This window comes from Megalops cyprinoides, chromosome 13 (assembly GCF_013368585.1).
Source record: "Megalops cyprinoides isolate fMegCyp1 chromosome 13, fMegCyp1.pri, whole genome shotgun sequence".
Classification (NCBI taxonomy): Eukaryota; Metazoa; Chordata; class Actinopteri; order Elopiformes; family Megalopidae; genus Megalops; species Megalops cyprinoides.
Window position 1 is genome coordinate 24563950 of NC_050595.1, and position 20054 is coordinate 24584003.

The window sequence follows — 20054 nt, forward strand, 5'->3', positions numbered from 1 at the left end:
TACTCAAAGAAAAGTCCCCGTATTTTGCGCGGATGTGCACAGTACATCCAGTTTAACCATTTTCATAGGAGTGAAAATGACCTGCTAGCCAAACATGGTAACATAACGACAGCACCGTAATCAGTTTTCTTTGTCGTATCACGTCCGTATCATGTTCGCTTAACCTTAAATACATTAATGAATGTGTTACAAAGTGGTGGTGTGACAGGACATCTTTACAACACATGGGGATGCGGATTGATACATTCATACCGTTGCTATTGTACATGCGCTGTGGTGCGCAGGCGTGCAGGGGGAGATAACGGGATCGAAGAAACAGAAGTTGCAGGTTATGCCTGTCAGACGTAGACATAATATTAAATCCAGTGCTTTGGATTTTGCCAACTAACTCCATTATTTTGGAGAAATAAACATTTTTGGGTTGTGACACCCAATATGTTGCTAATAATTACTGCTCCCAAGCTGCATAACAATTGGCACTTAATTGCTTTCACTAAAAATACAGTATAGGCTGAGGGTAACATAATCACAGACGTGAAACCGGTGTTTTAACCGATTCTGCGGCAGAACCACCAGTTACAAATTAGCTTATAAAGCGATTACACTTTGAACCTCTGGCGCCCCTAAGTGGTTCAATGCGAGACACTAGACGGACAACTCGTACGTCGTCACGCGGGTTGTGAAGAAGTCAAAGGGTACATGACGTCACATTCAAATCAAAACCAGAGGCGTCCTGTCTTGTTTGCGTGTACTATTAATTGCAAATATGTGCATATTTTTTTCCTTCATCAGCGTGCTTTATCGGGATCAGTAAGTCAGGTTTTGGTAGTGTACTGTCACAGAAGCATTTTTGACCATTCGAGGTACTATATTTCTATTTAAATGGCCAAAGGAACATATTTAACAGGATTCATACTAATGGCAAACTAAGTTATGGACAGACGAGTTTGACTGATCATAGTATCTATAACAAAAAACAAAGGTGGTAAATAATAAATGTAAGCATTGTGCTGTGTTTTAAAATAAGTTAATTCGAGGTGAAGGTAAGCGCAGAAAATCACACTGAAACCATATGCAGTATCGCGAGTGAATCTGAAAGCGTTTTAACTCTGTTGACGGTCGGGAGGGGTGGGTGATATGAGAAGTCACATGACAACGTGTGAGTTGTCCGTCTAGTGTCCCCTTGGTTGAATTTAGAGGCGTCTGTTCCGGAATCAGCTGTCCGACAAACCAAAACAACTGGATAACTTCGCGGTGGTGAGACAGATCGTGGCACCATCACCTATTCTTGGTCTTCAGCGTATTTTATACAGGATTAGTTTGTATCATGTGAAATTGTGATTCGCAAGCAGCAATGTTTTGTGAGCTGCTTGCTAGCGCATTTAAATGCAACTAGCTAGCTAGACCAGCTAGCTACTTCCTGGATCAATATTTATTGCTAGCTAGCTAGCTGGTTTGATCTTTTTGCAGTTAGTTAGCGAGATTTTCTGGCCCACTAGTATAATGGAGGATTTTCCAGCGGAATAATTATATAATTTCGCTGGTTTGTTAGCTAGCTGTGTAGCTAACACTGTTAATCCTGCCCAGCTAACGTCAGATACATGATGAAATGACGCCGATCTCTCTTGACATTTAAATGGAAATGTTGATTTCATTCCAGCATTTGATTTGAATTTATAACCTGACAGTCTACTCTGACTCGCATATAAAGATATGGATGATGCTGTCAACTAAATGTACCTCTGAGTGCTAGCGAGTAATAATTACCCGTAACTAACTTACCTTCAAAAGCAACAAGGGTTTGTTGAACAAGTCAGCTCACAAGTTTGTACCACCAAACTGCACCAAAGCCAGGCTAAGGAATGAGGGGACATTGTGGTGTCTTGGTATATTTTTATCTGATAATTGCATAATAAAGCAACTCGGATTGTTTTTGTTATTTTACAGATAAATAAGCGCTTCGTTTGATGTCGAGCATGTAGAAACACTTGTGTTCTCGCGGACATTTGAGCCAAAATAGCTACAACGATGCCCGCGGTTACAGCTGGAGTAAAGGATCTTTATCTCTCCACATCGTTGGGTGATCTCAACAAGAAGGCCGAAATTAAGCCCGATAAAATAAGTACTAGAAGGTACGTTTTTTTACATTCCCCCCTTTGTAGAAATAAGGACGAAACTACGTTGCTTGTATTTAATTTCAAAACTGCTCAAAAAAAGTCCAAAGTCATAATTGGTAAAGTAAAACTTCATTGTCAGTGTCATATAGGTCTATTGCTCATCTTTCACGCAGTGATGATTAACAACAGCAGTAATTGTGTTGCTGTGAACGTAAATGGCAAATTAGAAGTGGACGTTACTGATTGATCATAACCTTCTTTTGCACACTTGTGTTTGTCCTTAGCTATGTGCAGAGTGCCTGTAAAATCTTTAAAGCTGCAGAGGAGTGTCGCCTTGACCGCGATGAAGAAAAAGCCTATGTCCTGTACATGAAATACCTTACTGTCTATGACCTCATCAAAAAGAGGCATGATTTCAAGCAACACCAGGTACACAACCTTCCATTACTTAAATACGCACTTGTGTCAATCTAGTTTACAGAGCACCAGTATGCAGTCCTGGTCCTGTAGTGTGAGAGATGTTAATGTTGTTTGTTCCTTTCCAATTCTTAATCACATAATTGGATTCATTACTTGACAGAAATAATGGCCATGTGACGATGTGACCAGGGTACCTGACATTCACAATTCAGACATGCTTTACATGCATTAATGTACCATAATCAAATTGAGTGGTTAACAGCTGGGGTGGAAAAATGAAACATCTCTTGCATTGTAGAACCAGGGTTGCCTTCCCCCAGTATATAGAGAATAACAAGGTGTACAATAGATTTCTGAAGGATCTGAATCTCCCTGAATCTGACTCAGTCAAGTCAGTGCAACAGAGGTGAGTAGGCCTTTGTTAACCTTAATTTCAGGGAAGATGTTGCAGAGCACATCTCCATGGGAGTTTGTCATGTGTGAATTACTTGAGTAAAAGTAAGAAATTGTGATTCACTCTCATGGGTACTGAAAAAATAAACAATATAACATGTATTGTATTGTTATGGCTACCAAGACACTAATCTTGATGCACACATAAACAGATCACTTCTGCTATATTCTCATGTGTAAATCTTTACAGTATTTAACATTTTTGAATTTGCAGATGAGCTTTCCAATTAACTATGAATTCTTTCTCTTCAAAGGACTTTTTTCTGTCTATGCTTGGGCCAGCCAGCTTCAAAAAAGCCATAGAGGAAGCCGAAAAACTGTCTGAAAGCCTGAAGCTCAGGTCTGTTTTATGTACTGTTCTTTTTGCTCTGAAGCAAAGCTTTAGCTTTGCCAAGGGATGCTGACTGAAGTGCGTTACAAAATGAAAGCCACAAAAAACATTTCAGATTATGTCTGTCAAAGCACTTTAAGTACATAAGCACCCAGCGTTCAAAATCTAGTGCTTTCTGTTAATCCTCGGTATACTTAAGCAAGTTGTCAAGACTGTGATTATTTTTTTTTTTTCCTCCCCCCCAAATCTTTCCTCCGGACAGGTACGAGGAAGCAGAAGTACGCAAAAAGCTGGAAGAGAGGGAAAGGCTTGAAGAAAAGAAGAAGAGGGAGGAGAAGTCAGAGAAGGACCTGGGGAGAAGTTCCTTCAGAGAGGTAGCAGGAGCTAAGAAAGAGAACAAGGTATTGTGTTGTCCACGGAGATTTAAACTTTTAGAAATTAGAGGGATTATCCGAAATGTACACACTTCTCTCAACCGAAAAGCTTGTTGGGTCACGCAGATGCATTTAGGCCGGAACGTGGCCTTCAGGGCCTGAACAGGCAAGCTTTCAAGGCAAAAAAAATCTCTGACTCTGCAGGCTGCTCTTGAATGGTTGCCAAATAACCTGCTTGCCAAATAAAATGTTGATGGTCATGTATAGAAGCTTGTGTCCATTTAGGCCACATTGTTTGGTAGTACTACACGTTTTCCTTACACAGATGGGTTATGGGTAAAGGAAGTATTTAGATTACTGAGGATTTGTGGTTAGACACCCGATCTCTAAGGCTGAGAAACACACCTGTATGTTTTGTTGGTTAGCAGAAACTGTAAGGGATGCGACCACTGAAAGCTAAATATATTCAGCAAATCACACGGAGCAGCAAATGAAAATACACAGCTTAAAAGCCAAGTGATACGCTGAAGCTATATGGGGCTGTAAAATAACAGTTGTTGCTTACCTTATGTGGGGACATAGTAAGCTATTGTTTTGTACTAGCAGTCAACATCACTTATTATCAAAGTTGTCAAGTTACCAGTTACCTGTCTGCCCACGGTCATGGGCAGGGAGTTAATGTTTGCTCTGTGGTGAATGTAATGGTTAATTTCCTTTGTCAGCTGTGAAAATAATGCTGTGATTCTGACACTCATACACACTCTCTACCACAGATAAAAGGGGAGCAGGATGTGAAGACTGAGGTTCCCAAAGGTAAGCCAGCTCAATTCAGGAAGGAAGTAGAGAAATGTAAATGAGCCGAATGAGTAAGATGCTTATAAATGGAGTAAATAGCTCGCTCGGGCTGTGAGAGATCGCGGTAATCAGCACTCTGGGGCGGCACCGCGGGGCGCCGCTGTCAGACTCGCGCCCCCGTGTGCGACACCCCCGCCGGAGACGTTACTCACCCCGCGTCTCTCCCTCCCACCCTCCTGCGCAGCCGCCGGCCCTCCCGGGGGGGTCACTGCCGAAAAGCTCTTTAAGATGATGAGAGACGAGAGCATGAGTGTCCTTATCATGGACGCCAGGAGCAGGAAGGATTTCGAGGAGTCCCAGATGCACGTGCCCATGCAGAACTGCATCAGCGTCCCAGAGGAGGCCATCAGCCCGGGGTAGGGGATTCGGGTGCTGGGGGTGGGGTGGGGTGAGGGGGATTAGCTCATAAGCAGGCAGATGATTTGTATTAGAAAAATTAGGAATGTTTGTAAGGGGTTGTATTATCATGTATTACATAGTGAATAGTCATTGAAATAATTACTTATTGAGTTTGCTTAGCTTTAACCGAGCTACCACCATGAATAGATGAGTACATGTAAAAAAAACAGTCTGTAACCTCTGTTTTTTGCCTTACTCACTCAGTTGAAGTGGTGCAATAGTTCTGGAAACAGGACTTTAAAAATAAAACTACAATACTCACATCACATGTGAACCTTAAGAATTTTTTAATAGTTTTGAGAAAGTTCCATTTCCAAACATACAATAAAAGTTGCTGTGCACACTGTGCTGCTATGACGATGTTGGATTTGCGTTAGCGGCCATTTGTCTTTTTCTTCTTCAGAATAACGGTCAATCAGATTGAGGCCAAGCTTCCGGCGGAGTCGAAGGACCAGTGGCAGCGCCGGGGGTTCGTCGATTACATCGTCCTGCTGGACTGGTTCAGCTCTGTGACGGACCTCAAGCTCGGCACCACCCTTCAGAGCCTGAAGGACGCCCTGTATAAGGTGAACAGCCGTGACGAGTCTGCCGCTCTGGTTATCACAGAAATATCTCATAGGTAGTCGTGACTCATGCATAGTCGTATATAGGGCAGATGTGTGACGTGTCAGTGAGAAAAGCGTCTGCGTTCTCCCAGTGGGACAGCAAGACCATCCTCCGCAGTGAGCCATTGGTGTTGGAGGGCGGTTATGAGAACTGGCTGCTATTCTACCCCATGTACACGACCAATTCCAAAGTGAAACCGCCGAGGCAAGACACCGTTGACACCATCCCTCAATGTAAGAGAGCAAAGTACACTGTTTTTCAGTCTGTACAAACATGTGGTTTTTCATTTGGAATCAAAATCTTGAGCTGTGTAAACATTGTCCGAGTTGTTATTACATTGTGCTAAGGATGTTGCTACGGTACCTGAGGGCTGAGCAGTGTATAGTAGAATAGAATAGTGGCAAGTTGAAGCACACTGTAAACGAGTGTGGTTTTCTCAGACTGGGGTTAGTGAGAAAGTTTTGACTGACATACCAATAATGTGCGTTGAGAACAGTGAACTTCAGCTACCCGTCACTGGAGGAGCCTAAACCTCCTGCACCACTGGAACCGGAGCCGAAACCAGAGCCTGAGCCGGAGCCCCCCGCAGAGGTGAATGGGAACCAGTCGGAGCAGCGGGCTACCCAGCTGGAGCCAGAGGTCCCCGAGAAGGTGCCAGACGCTCCTTCAGCCCCGCCCGCCTCCTATCCAGTCCCCTCGGATAAACTGAGCAAGGGCCCTGCCAGCCAGCCCGGAGTCACAGTCAAGGCCATTCCGCAGGTGAGGGTCTGGGCTTGCTTGCATACAGACTAGTGCCAGGTGAACGGATGGCTGTTTAATTTGTCTGCTCATTTAGTTATGGAGATCCATTTTAGATGATCTCAAAGTCCTCAATTCTTTTACATTATTGGTATTTAGCAGATGCTCTTATCCAGTTTATCCATTTAACCCTGGATATTTACTGAGATAAGTGTGGGTAAAGTACCTTGCCGAGTCCTGCTCCTTAACCACTATGCTACACTGCTGCCCTTTCCTTTTTATGTAATCTCAAATGAAGTCAATTGGATGAAGGTCCTTCCATGTGCACAGTATGTCTATTCACCCTCTGTGCTTTTCTATCCCAGATCGATCGCACCAAAAAGCCCTCTGTCAAAACGCCCGAGGGGGCGAAGCCGAGCAACGGCGCCCTGGCCAAGGACCAGCCGCCGGTCCAGAACGGGCCGCTGGTGCCCGACCGCTCCGTCAAGCCCCACTTCGCCCCCAAGGGCTCGCTGACGGAGGAGGAGCGGAGCCAGATCCACGCCGAGGCGGGCAACCTGATGGAGCGGGCCAAGCGGGAGCAGGAGCTGAGGAGGAAGGAGAGGGAGCGGCAGGCCCAGGAGGAGGAGGAGAGGAAGGAGAGGGAGAGGCAGGAGCAGCGTGCCGAGGAGGAGAGGCAGAGGAAGGAGGAGAGTGAGAGGAAGAGGAAGGAGGAGGAGGAAGAGGCAGAGAGGGAGAAGGAGAGGGAGCGGGAGAGGGAGAGGGAGAGGAAGCGTCAGGAGGCGGAGAAGGAGGAGCAGGAGAGAAAAGCGGCGGAGGAGAAAGAGAAGAGCGAGCAGGGGGCTCCGACTGCCGGCGCACAGGCCAAGAACGCACCCGCGCCTAACAGCGTCGTCAATGACATCAAGGTTTGTCCGGCTGCCGAAACGCATGCCCGCTTCCTGCAACTCTGAATGGTGTCACCCAGTACTCCTTCACCATGTAGGTGCCATACTAAAGAACCCAAATCCAGCAGTTTTATCGTGTCACTTCTGCATCCCCATCTATCTACACATATGCCGCAAACTCATCCAGGCATTACCCTGTCAGAAAAACCCGTGTTTAAGGCTCTCTTCTGTCTCAACTCAGGCTCCTCAGAAGCATAGTAGTGACCTAAAGAGCGGGAACCAAAAGGCCAGGATTTTAAAAAATAGAACAGCAGATGACTTTGAGAGAATGAAGGTATATCAACACTATGTGAATCAGTGTTGAGCATGGCATGCCTTTCGCTTCAGTCGTGGCATTTTCCAGCAAACCGCTGCGGTTTGGTGTTGCATGTAGTTACGCAGGAAAATGATTGCGGTGATGATGATGTTGATGATGATGAGGTCAGTGGGAATGCAAGGCTTACAGGTATGGAAGTTGAAATGAGAAACTGCCAGAATTTCAGTTAACATTCTTTTGTATGTAGAATTCTAAATAGGTTGTCACAAAGAAAGGTTTGCTGGTATGCTGAAATACACAGTTGTTTTTTCCTTTGTGACAGTGAACTTAGTCATATCCCTTTTATTTGGATGGCTGGTGTAGCCAAATGTATATCACTACATATGTGGCACCACTCGTATTTAGACACACATTCAAACAATATAAGTCAGCTATATAAACTGTGTGCTCTGATGTTCCAGCGTGACCCATTGACAAGGGCAAGGAGTGAGGAGATGGGAAGGACTGTGCCGGGACTGCCAGATGGGTGGATGAAGGTACTGACAGGGATTCGGGAACTATCAAACACTTGTACCTATACCAGAGATACAGATATGGCATTAATTCTACTTTTTATACATCAAAGGTGTCTATTTGTAGGATTCACTTCAAGCGCCTCTGACTGACTCTTTGTTTTCCTTTGCAGTTCCTGGACACAGTGACGGGAACGTACCGTTACTACCACTCGCCGACCAACCGGGTGCACCTGTACCCGCCGGAAGTGAGCGTGTCCCAGACGCCCCCGGCAACGCCCCCTCCCGCCAAGCCGAAGGCAGCGAGCGTGGCGGAGGCGGACCGCGAGCACTCCAAGCTGAAGCGCTCCTACTCCTCGCCCGACATCACGCAGGACCTGCGGGAGGAGGGCCAGAGGAAGCTTACGGCCACGCCCACCATCAACAGGGACACCAAGTGCGTGCCGCGACCCTCGACCCTCACTGCATACATTTCAGCCAACGCGGTGTACAGCGTGGGCCTCAGGAGTATGTCAGGCCTCAGTCATAAGTGTGATATTTGTCATACATGGCACAACAGCTACAACTTCTGTTGCCTCAACGTGTCATAAGGTCCTAGTCTGGAGAAATGACAAGGATAGTTCAAGGCTAGGACAGTGAAAGACCTTGTATTCATAATATAATCCATAACAAGTGAGGTAATGTTTTGCTTCCAGACAGCACCAGCCCTAATGTTCCGTTGTTTTTCCCCCAGGCCGGCCAGTGTCACAGCCTACACTAAAGCTGAGATCACCAGGCCGTCCGCAGCCAAGATCCGCAACCTGAACCCCGTGTTCGGGGGCCTGGGGGCGTCTCTCACGGGCCTCCGCAACCTGGGGAACACCTGCTACATGAACTCCATTCTGCAGTGCCTGTGCAACACGCCCGCCCTGGCCGAGTACTTCAACAAGAACTACTACCAGGAGGACATCAACCGGTGAGGGGCAGCTCCCATGCTGAGATCTGTGATCAGAGCCTCTCCTGTTGGAATGTATTGTCTTGTAGTGATGAGGCTGTTTGAACCCTAAGGTGGGTGGAGCTATTATTAGCTGTCAGTGGTTGTCTCAACCAATCACAAGTATCTGCACTTCCGAGTAGAGCAGTATGATTGGTTTACAGCAGTAGGTCATTGACAGCATGGAATAGCTCCAACCATTTGGGGATTCATATGGACTTATTCTCCAATAACTAATGTTTTGCTAAGAAGCACAAAAGTAAAATGTAAAGGACCGACAGCACATAGTGGCTCCATGCAGTCTTGCTTTCAGAAACCCTCTTGTTTCCTCATTGTTTCGGAAAGTGAGATGAGCTGAGGTTCGAATGTGTTCGTTTCCCCGGTGTGGTGACAGGGCCAACATCCTGGGGCACAAGGGCGAGGTGGCAGAGGAGTTCGGCGTGATCATGAAGGCGCTGTGGTCAGGGCAGTACAAGTGCATCAGCCCTCGGGACTTCAAGATCACCATTGGCAAGATCAACGAGCAGTTCTCCGGCTACGAGCAGCAGGACTCCCAGGAGCTGCTGCTCTTCCTCATGGACGGGCTCCACGAAGACCTCAACAAAGTAAGACCGAGGGCCTGTCTAGCAGTGTGCATATGGAGCCCCCTTATTGGTGGACTCAACAGGGAACCTCTGTGATTGGACACAGCGTGTTTGTTTGTACAATGCTTTTATCTTATATGTTTTATCCTCATTGATCAGTGTGTTCAGTAGTCATTTAAAAAAAACATACCACCAAAAAATGATTTACCATGTTAGTTTTGACCATTTCAGATGAGTTTTATTTCCATGTTTTTTAGCAGGCATTGGGCAGTACCTTTGCTAATACATTACATGAAGTATGGTCATTCTGAGATGTAATCCAGGATATTGGGTATTGCAGGTGTTATTGTACTCATGTGCTTATTGACTCCTTTTATTATGAATTTCTCCCTTCTTTTTTTTGATTTTCATTTTGACGCCACAATTAGAGAGTAAGTAAATTCGCCACATGCTTCCCCCCCCCCTCTCCGGAGTTTTTGTGTGCTGAGTGCGGTGTGCGTCTGTCCAGTCAGAAAACAACATCGCAGACCTCTCTTGCATGCGAAACCCAGAACATTCATCATCGCAGAAACCAGAGCTATAATTAGAGCCTGCTTGAGATGCGGTCCGCGTGGTGTGGAGGCAGACGGAGGCCGGCCATCCATCACCCCGCTGAATGAAATGCGCTCGACGTGTTTGTCACTGTGGACCGACCTGGCTGGTCTGGTGTCTGTGATGCCGTCTGCCTTCCATCTCATAGAAACCGCCACCACCACCACCACCCACCCTGCCATCTGAAATCTAACCTTTATTCATCAGGCCAGACCGCTGCATTCCCCTCGGGGGGGCGATCGGTCACTTCTCATTCTAATGAAAATATCCACATTTTCCCAGCCCTGTGGGAGAGACAGCTGCGGTGGTATTCACACTGTGGCGGTTTTTCACATAGGCTAGCGTTTGTGGACATTTTTTTTTTGTCAGAATCAGAATGGGACAAGGTCAAGCCTGGTTAATTTTTCAGTTTGATACAAAATCCTGTGTGTATACAAATGAAGACTGATGTGCATTTGCTCACATCATTTGGTACATTGATCACATAGTTTGGTTCATTGCCAAATTATGCCTTGGAATTATTCTTTTTGCATTAATTTCGAAGAACTGTGTGGAAGCTTTTGTCCCTCTAATAGAATTTTTAATGGTTTGATGCAGAAATTTCAATGAGAAAGGAGGAGACTAGTTGCGTATGTTCAATGATCGGTTTTTGTGTGCTTGATGTAGCGGCTTGAGTTGTAACTTAGATCTTGCTTTGCCAAGCAGTTGAGTCGAGGACAGCGCAGAGACGCTAGAAGTGCTAACGCCTGACTGAATTTCCCGCCGCTCAACTGTCCCCTTCCTTGTCCCCCCTGCCAGGCCGACAACCGCAAGAGGTACAAAGAGGAGGAGAACGACCACCTGGATGACTTCAAAGCGGCCGAGATGGCCTGGAACAAGCACAAGCTGCTGAACGAGTCCGTCATCGTGGCGCTGTTCCAGGGCCAGTTCAAATCCACGGTGCAGTGCCTGACGTGCCGCATGAAGTCCCGCACCTTCGAGACCTTCATGTACCTGTCCCTGTCCCTGGCCTCCTCCACCAAGTGCTCCCTGCAGGTGAGCAGCATGGCAGCGGGGGATAGGCCTCGTGTAGCTCGCTTTAAATGGTTAAAACCTTTGCCCCTGCAACTAATTCAGAACGCAGCTGCAGGACTTGACGACAACCGCCCTAAATGTGGTTAAGTCACACCCCTCCTTGCCTCACTTCACTGGCTTCCTGTTGTTGCTTGAATCAAGTTTAAAACTTTGGTGCTGGCATCCAGGACAGTGAATGGGACAGCCCCCTCATACCTACAATCGGTCTTCAACCGTATGTGCTGCCCAGATCACTATGCTCTGCAACCGTGAGACAACTGATGGGGTCACTCCTCTCAGACACAGTGCCTGTCTGTACTAGTCCCCCAGTGGGGGAATGAACCCCCCATGGGGGTCAGGACAGCGAACTCGCTGGCCATCTTTCGATGCAGACTGAAGACCCACCTCTTCAGATTGCATGTAGGTTCCAACCCCCTAACACCTGCTACTTGCATAAATAAACAGCAAGTAAACATGTAGTATCACAATGTGTTTTGGATTCTGTGATGTACTGACTGTGATGTATGGTAGTGTGTGTACTTGGCTTCCCTTCTAGGCTGTCTAGTCAGGTTAGCACAAGTTTACACTATGCAATCCCTACCACAAATTATATTCACATTCACTGGTCAGGGAATGTTGTTAGCCTGCTCTGACACTCCAATGGGACTCTGTTCTTTTGTTCTGGAAGTCACTCTGGATAAGAGTTTCTGCTAAATGAATGCAATATAATGTAAAACATGGCGGCTCAGTCTCACGAGGGTCAGCTCTCTCCCCACAGGACTGCCTGAAGATGTTCTCCAAAGAGGAGAGGCTGACGGACAACAACAAAGTGTTCTGCAGGCACTGCAAGACCCACAGAGATTCTACCAAGAAGCTGGAGATCTGGAAGGTCCCCCCGATTCTGCTGGTGCATCTAAAACGGTACGAGTGACTGAGTGCTGCCTTTTCTGTCACAGTGACAGGACTGTGGGCCTGCATGGTGTGGCTGTCGGGTGATTTTAGGGTCTCAGAATTGATTTGATTACGTTTTTTGGTGGCTGTCCAGATTCTCCTACGAGGGAAGGTGGAAGCAGAAGCTTCAGACATCGGTTGACTTCCCTCTGGAAAACCTGGACCTGAGTCAGTATGTGATTGGGCCGAAGCACAACTTGAAGCGATATAACCTCTTTGGAGTGTCTGTAAGTATACACTAATACAGAAGCTGCAGCGAATGCTGAACATCCTCAGAATGTGTAAAATGCGCACATGCAGGAATAAGCAGTGGTAACCGCTCCTTAACGTACCTCCAAACAGAATCACTACGGAGGTCTGGATGGAGGGCACTACACTGCCTACTGCAAGAACACCATAAAGCAGCGCTGGTACAAGTTCGACGACCACGAGGTGATGGACATCTCCACTTCCTCGGTCAAGTCCTCGGCCGCCTACATCTTCTTCTACTCATCTCTGTGAAAAGCGCCGGGGGAGAATGGCTGCGACGCAAATCCATACTGCATGTCTGCAATGCTGCTGCCGACGGAGGCAAACCGGTTTAAGCCGGTTTTGCACTGAGGGCTTAGTTAAAGAACGTTCGGGGCTGGAGCGCACGTTCCGCCCACTTCCAAGGAACGAGGCCGCTGAGGAAACCGTGTCACATGACAGCACCTCACTTCCTAAAAGATTATATAGAAGTTTAACACTTCCTCTGTCATTATTTTTGACGGTAGCAAGGTTGTGCGTACTTTATTTTGTCACCATGACTGGTGTAGGACCGGTTTAGGAGCGTAGGATGCCCGCAGAGACTAATTATATCACCAGTCTTTAACAATGTCTCAGTTTTACTGCAGCTCTGGAAACCCTCAAAGCATTCTGGCTGTTCTTTTCTCTTGGTTTTCAGTGTGATGGCCTTTTCACATTACTGACCTTAAAGCTTTCTTGTACTGTGAATATATTAGAATCAAGCAACGGGAATCTATATGTACATTCAGGACATAGATCAAGCACATTAAAGCTGTGTTCATACTGGTGAGAAGGAATTTTGGTTTGTTTGAGAAGTGGAGAGGCTTGGCCTGTGAGGGAGATGGGTAAATTGTGAATATGCGGTCTTGCGGACACCACATTATCATTTTTTTCTGTTTTTCTGCAGTATTTGTTTAAGAGAGAACTTTGGGGACCACTTTTGAAGTTCTGCCAGTCTGATGGTTGGTGATGCTCAAGCTCATAGTCCATTTTTCATAGTTGGACGACATCTTGTTTTCTGAGCCTAAATGTTCCAGATTGCTTCAAGTTAGTGATTACTAGATGTAATGTCTTACTCCCCTGCCTCCCCAACATGCAGGAAAGGAGATTGCACATTTATCAAATAATTCTTCATATACACTATTAGGTACACTGCAAAATAAACGCTGTTCTATAATATTAGCTTAAAATAAGAAAATATAAGGTATTTTTGGTCTTGTGAGATTTTTTTTCCATATATGGCTCCTGTTTTTCCCCTTTAATTTTTTTCTGTATGAATATAATCCTTATAGTAAGAAAAAAAATTGAAGAAACAAAAGTCAGGCAAGAATATTTAATAATGGCTGCAACTTAAGGGCACCACTCTAGAAATGGTACTGACTGACTGGATGACTGGCTGACTGGTTATCTGAATGACTGCTTGAATAACTTACTATCTCCTTGGACAGTAAAGGGCAGCATGTTGCTTCACTATGAAAGAGGCCCAGAATGCAGATCCTGGACAACGCCTGTTTAATTCTTTCATTATATGAAAACATTTTTAGCTGATTGTTTTAAGGTAATATTATGAAGTCTGGTTCCTATATAGTAGCTGTATGTGCCGGATTCATAAAAGGATGTGCACTACAGGAAGGCACATGGGGGGAAGGGTGGAATTGTCACACAAACATCTACACATGTCAGCAAGGTGCCTTTGGGCCAGATTCCACCAGAGTAAGACCTGTTCCAACAGTGAGGAAGCACAAATTATTGATAAGAATCCATCTGGGGCAGAAATCACAGAAGCATGAGGTGACATACTATGAATCATTCATGTCTTAAGTAATTCTCATGATGTCAGTCATGTTTTATATATTTTTGTGTGTGTTGAATCTGCTTCTTTAAATGCTGTGAAGTTTTTTGTTTCCCTTCTCATATCCTAACATTACACGTAAAATATTTAAAAATTGAAAAATGTATCAACCAGTTACATGCAAAAAATAAAAGTAATGAGTCTAATGCAACTTTGTTTTCATCTCATGACCACTAGGTGGAGTGCTTGCTCCTGTCAGTAGGATCACGCTGCAGGTTACAGTGTTGTAGAGGAGGTGATGAGGAAATGAGGCTACATGAAACCCATAATAGGTTGAGTTACATTGTTCTGTCAGTCACTCCTGTGAAGAAGTGAAACATCTCTCAGCTTAGCAAAGCGCTGTCATTGGTTCAAAGCAGCAAATCATTGATAGTGCATAGTAACTCCACCCATTTTGGTGTTCATGAAGCCACACTGTCTCGTTTGCACACGGAGCCTCTGACATATGATCAGTGTTAGATGAGTGTCTCAGCCTGCCCTTGCTGGGCTGGCTGAGTATGCAGAAATGTGAAAGGACCGATATGTTGATTATCCTCTTTGAAATGAAAGGTGAATCCGTCATGCCCCACCCCCCTCCACCTTCCTGTCTGTGCCCCTGAGATCACCGGTCAGGAAGGCGAGGGAGGGGAAGTGGGGTACAGAATGATCTCCTTTTACATCATACTGCACCCACACAGGAAAAGTTCACTCTCTCCAGCTGTGCTTTCCACACAAATGTGGAAGTACCACAGTACTATTATTAGTTTATGACACATATATAGGCAGATCCTGTTTATTTTAGACAGTTTCATACAGGTGGTATATACACTGAGTATATATACTGTGACATATATACATACTGGCCTGTGCAGAAATGCCTCAACTCACTCGAAGATCGGCTGACGTTTTCGGCCAGGTCGTGACCCCGCGGTGTTTTTGTTCTTGGCGGTGCCCGCATGCCCCGGGACGGAAGGGGACGGGACGGCTGAGTCACTCCGGGAGGATACCAGGCTGGCGCAGCTTCTCGCGGCCGTACAGCAGGATGTAGGCGCCGGGGGACTGCACATGACCGTCCCAGACCTCGCTGACCGCCGCGTCGTCGAACCTGTGCCAGCCGCGGGTGCGCGGGTTCCGGCAGCACGCCGTGTAGTGGCCCATGTCCAGGTTGCCCGTGTGGTCCTGCGGGGCATGGAGGCAGACACACAGACACACACACACACACACACACGCATCAGAGCCAAGGCTGTTATTTCTTTAAGCAGACGCGGGAGGCCGAGTGTGGCGGTTTGGACGTACGGTTACTCACCACCACGCCGTGCAGTGAGTACTGGGCGCACGGAGGTGAGGGGCTGGGTAAAAATGGGCTCAGGTCCAGGCCCTCCAGAGGGAAGACCACGTTGGTCTTCAGCTTCCTTTTGTGTTTCCCTCGGCAATCAAAACTGCAATTATTAACATTTTTTCTATCAAGGTGCATCCTTAAATGTTTCTTTATAGCCTGATAAATGCAGAACCCCCCTCATAAGCAAAGAAACAAACCCCCCCAAGGTCTGTCTGAATGTCTTCACTGAATTGTTTTTGCTGCAAAGGAGCAAAAAAAGAAAAGCGAAATTTTCAGGCAATCTGGAAATTCCCTGTTTCTTGGCCTATTTCTTCCCAATTGGTTGGCATGTTTCTCAGACCGCAGACCAGCCTAAAGAATGACCCTTTTAAGAGTTGTGAAACCATGTGACATTACAGCATGAAGACGGACAGACAAGCTATCATTTGATTCTAGCATAGTGTAGAAACAGACAAACTGCTGTGATGTACATGGTATCAAGTCAGACAGGTCTGATATAGGATGGTACAGAGACAGAGCTGTGATGTATGATGGTGCAGAGACAGACAGAGCTCTGATAGAGGATGGTGTACAGACAGACAGACTGACGTATCACAGTATAGAGAAAGAGACAGTGTAGCGTGAATTGACGTGTTCTCACCGCTTGAGGTGCAGCACCAGGACCTCGGGGGCCTTGACCAGAGTGGTGAGTACAGTAGCGTCCTGCCTGAGCCCACACTCCGGACACAGCATGCGGTCACTGTGCGTCAGAGTGCTCTGCTGGAAGAAGAGATCCAGGCAATCCTGCAAACACATTCGAATGCCTGAGACACGCCTACTGCTGCACTGGCTAAACACGTATGCCATTGTAAATCTGTGGTTATGTACTTAATGAATTAAGCCTAAACGGTGACCAAGTTTTTGAAGTGCATGGAAATACTACACAAAATAGCTATTTCGAGTGCTTCCTTTTTTTGATTGATTTGATGAAAACCTTACGTTATGGGACCATTTGCTGGTTTCCACATTTCACTGCTTCCTCTTGGCAACGTTTGTTGAAAGTGCATAATCAGTGGCATGACTGACTGTTTTGAAAGTAAATTGAGATACATATTAGGGCCCATATGACATGCTATTATGACAGTTGGGAGGTTTTCCCTCATCTGGAGTAGTAGGCCAGGAGTTTCCCAGCTGGGGAAAAAACACTGAGACAGCTTCTCAAATAAATTCTCATCTTCTCGTAATATAGATTTTGATTGTTGTTGTTTTTTGATGCCATAAACAATTTTCTGAACCAGTTGCAAGTGAAGCCATTAAAAGAAAGTGAAAGGGAAAGCAGTCACTGAATCTGGGCCTGGTGCACGACACCGGATACTTCATTGTTGAGGGTGTCTGTGTGTTTGTAACCCACACTGCCGCTGTAACCGATGCTAATCGCTTGTCACCGCGCGGATGGGGTATCGATCCCGGACTTCTGGCTGGCCGCCGAGTGTCGTCACCTGGAGGGAGCACTTGATGACGTGGGTGGGGACGGGCAGGGACAGGGTGGTGAAGGCCTGGGCGCGCTCGATCCGGTGGCTGCAGTGCATGCAGAGCGTGACGTAACTGAGCTGGCCCTCGAACAGCCGGGTGACGACGGAGGCCCCCCCGCCCGGCAGGCTGGGGGACTTGCGGTCCTCTCGTGGGGCGAGGGGCACCCGCCTTATCCTCCGGTCCTCTTTCTGCAGTGTGGAGAGAGGGAAACTGAGAATAAACCAGAAGGCAGCTCTGAGCACAGACCCCCTCTGCTGAGTTCCAATAAGTCTAAACTGTGGCTACAGTACACAGTAGTTTTAGGAAGCAGTGAAGCCTATCTGGAACTTATACCCAGAGGTGGACACCCCGGCTTCACAAAGTAAAAGTCCTACCATGTATTTACCATGTATGTACCATGAATTACCTCAGTAATTCTATGTTGATTTGAAAATTTCACATATAACAACTGACAGTGTGGTGTGAGATTTTACTCTGGACATGCTATAGAATGCACTCCAGTTTGCAGCAATGCTGCAGCACAGAGAGAGAGAAGGGTAGTCCATCGTGGACACAAGTCACTTTAAATGTGTTTAGACCATGACCAGTAGTCATGGAAGAGGTGGTTTCTTGAACCCTGTAACGGGTTAACCCATGTGCAGTTAATCACTGCCTTATCTGAACTCATTGAAGGACTTTACCCGCCATAGCAAAGCACTTTGGCTGAATACCAAATCACCGAGTACCTGATAGTGCCTGGTGGCTCCACCCATTTCGGCCTTGATGACGCCTCGTTCTCCGTTACTAATGGCCAGTGCCAGGTTTCACTAATAATGCAGTGAAACCCACCTGGAATTCAACCATTAACTGTACATAATCCACTGGTGACACACAGAATCTGTTGGATAGTATCAGGGCATGCCTTAGAGTGCAGTACAGAATGGCGGCATCTCTGCGTACCTTGGTGAGGTCATCGTGGAGCGCATTGAGGAGGAAGAGCAGCAGCTCCTGGGCATCCTGCTGAAGGCTGGTGTCGAACTGCGGGTGGAGGGTGCACAGCACGGCCCTCATCTCCGACGGGTTCCAAACATCCCGTCGACCAGACCACACCTCCTCCACCAGCCTCAGGAACGGGCCGGCAGCCGGCGCACCTTTGAGTCTGGGGGCAGAGGATGGTTTGGGAACAGACTGGAGCGTAATAACCATGAGTTAAGGTTGTAGAGGCTCAGGCTTACGGCTACACTGTTCCTGTGCACTGGCAATAAAACAAAGGACAAAACAAATGGGACGGCATGCAGGTGAACAGGCATCTCACTTGGATATCTCACTCTTGTTCTGCCGGTCCAGGAAATGCTCGACCAGGGGCGGCGTGTTGAGGAGGCACTGAAGGACGGCGTTCATGTAGCAGGAGTTCCCAGAATTCATCAGGCCACACAGACCTGGGCGCCTTCCCATGCTGCCCCCACCGCTGGTGTCCCCCTCCCCCTCTCGGGTGATACCAGCATCTGATGACTTGTGTTCTACACTGCAGGACAGAAACATTAAAAAAACAATGAGATGCGCCGCCTGCGAAAAAAATAATTTTTAAAAAGTGTAAAAATTTAATGTGGGGGGGGAAAGCTCTAGGTCTCTTTATATTACATGCTGAGGGTGAGATCAGATGAGAAATATAAAAAAAAAATCTATGTGAGAGACATCATACTCACATGGCATGACAGATAAGCGTTTAAGAGGGAGCTCTTTAAAGATTTAGAGATTTAGCAAATTTTTTTTTTAAAAAAACAAACCTTTGAGCAGCTGTTTTTGGGTCATCGGGCAGACCTGGGAGTGACCCCGGCATTAGCGGATTAGCCGGCAGGTACTCTGCGGCCAGCTGCGCGGCCAGCGCGTTAGTGAAGTCGCGCAGGCTAGTGTGGCCGCCGGGCCCCTGCGAATGCAGAGAGTGCAGCACGAAGGTGTTGATGCAGCCCAGGTGCACCAGCAGCCAGAAACCCTGTAGGAACACTGGCTCCGACTGGCGCTCCCAGGAGTCCGGCGGCCTCGGGAGGACGACGGGGCCCACCCAGCCTCGGAGGTGAGCCTTCAGCAGAGCCGCGGGGTCCTCCTCAGTCCCACAATCCCTCTGCCGCTGAGAGGGAGAGGGAGGGGTAGAGTACGGCCGAACCGCATTATCCTCCGGTGCCGACAGGTTTACAAACTGAAGGTGCAAGCCCAGGCCGGAGAAGATCTGCCTCAGCCTCCCCTCCATGTGGGCGGAGGTGTCCAGCTGTACCTGGTAGCCCTTGTTGTAGTAGGGCCTCAGAAGCCGGTGAAGTACCTGCTCTGTGACGGGGGCCTTGGAGCTTTGCTGAAGCACCTCTGGGGAATACAGGAAAAAACTGCACACGTAACCGGTCTCCACCTCAGTGAGGAGAGCTATTTTCAAACAGCACCTGCCCGGGTGGCCTCTGTACAACAGGGCGTACTTTTTCACACACAGTCGCTGCCTCGGCGTGTACAACGCCCGGAAACGCCTGGAGATGTGTCCCTGGAGGGCGTAAAAGCTGTCCCAGTGCTCCTCCCCATTCTCTTCCAGTCCATTCAGATTCAACAGCGCCTTCCTGGACAGGCTCCTCTCAAATTTTCCCCGCCATTTCTCCGTTGTTGCGATCATGCCAGAGACGGCCCCTCCCCCGTCTCCCGCGGAGAGTCCACCCTGCAGGGCCACAGCTATCCAGGCCAGGAAGTCCGAGCCCTGGACCGCCCTCGGCTTCTCTCCATTGGGGCCGGCAGAAGGGACGGCCTCTGTGGCATGGGCGTTCACCCGCTTGCACAGCTCCTCGATCGCTCCTTTGTCCAGCAGCTCCACAAAGAGCTCTCTGGCCGACTGCCCGCGGCGTGGGCCGGTCAGGCCAGCTCTAATTTTGGAGAACGACTTCACTCTCCTGGACCAGAAGAGGCCTGGCGCGCAGAGGCTGTCCCGCTCC

General features: G+C 47.5%; 1 protein-coding gene across 2 annotated transcripts; it reads left to right on the top strand.

The window, feature by feature from the left end:
• The first annotated feature begins 1180 nt into the window (after positions 1–1180).
• usp8 (ubiquitin specific peptidase 8) lies at positions 1181–13266 on the top strand. 2 transcript variants are annotated; one of them, XM_036543896.1, is made up of 20 exons: positions 1181–1257; positions 1948–2132; positions 2402–2546; positions 3245–3330; positions 3584–3722; positions 4469–4508; positions 4735–4906; positions 5353–5515; positions 5647–5788; positions 6052–6314; positions 6659–7201; positions 7958–8032; positions 8182–8444; positions 8742–8963; positions 9376–9586; positions 9994–9996; positions 10955–11191; positions 11988–12130; positions 12255–12387; positions 12503–13266. In XM_036543896.1, exons 2-20 carry the CDS (start codon positions 2029–2031, stop codon positions 12659–12661), a joined length of 3243 nt encoding a protein of 1080 aa, XP_036399789.1. In that variant the 5' UTR covers positions 1181–1257; positions 1948–2028; the 3' UTR covers positions 12662–13266. The 2 variants fall into 2 exon arrangements, with proteins under 2 accessions (XP_036399789.1, XP_036399790.1); XM_036543897.1 differs by lacking the exon at positions 9994–9996.
• The last annotated feature ends 6788 nt before the right edge of the window (positions 13267–20054 follow it).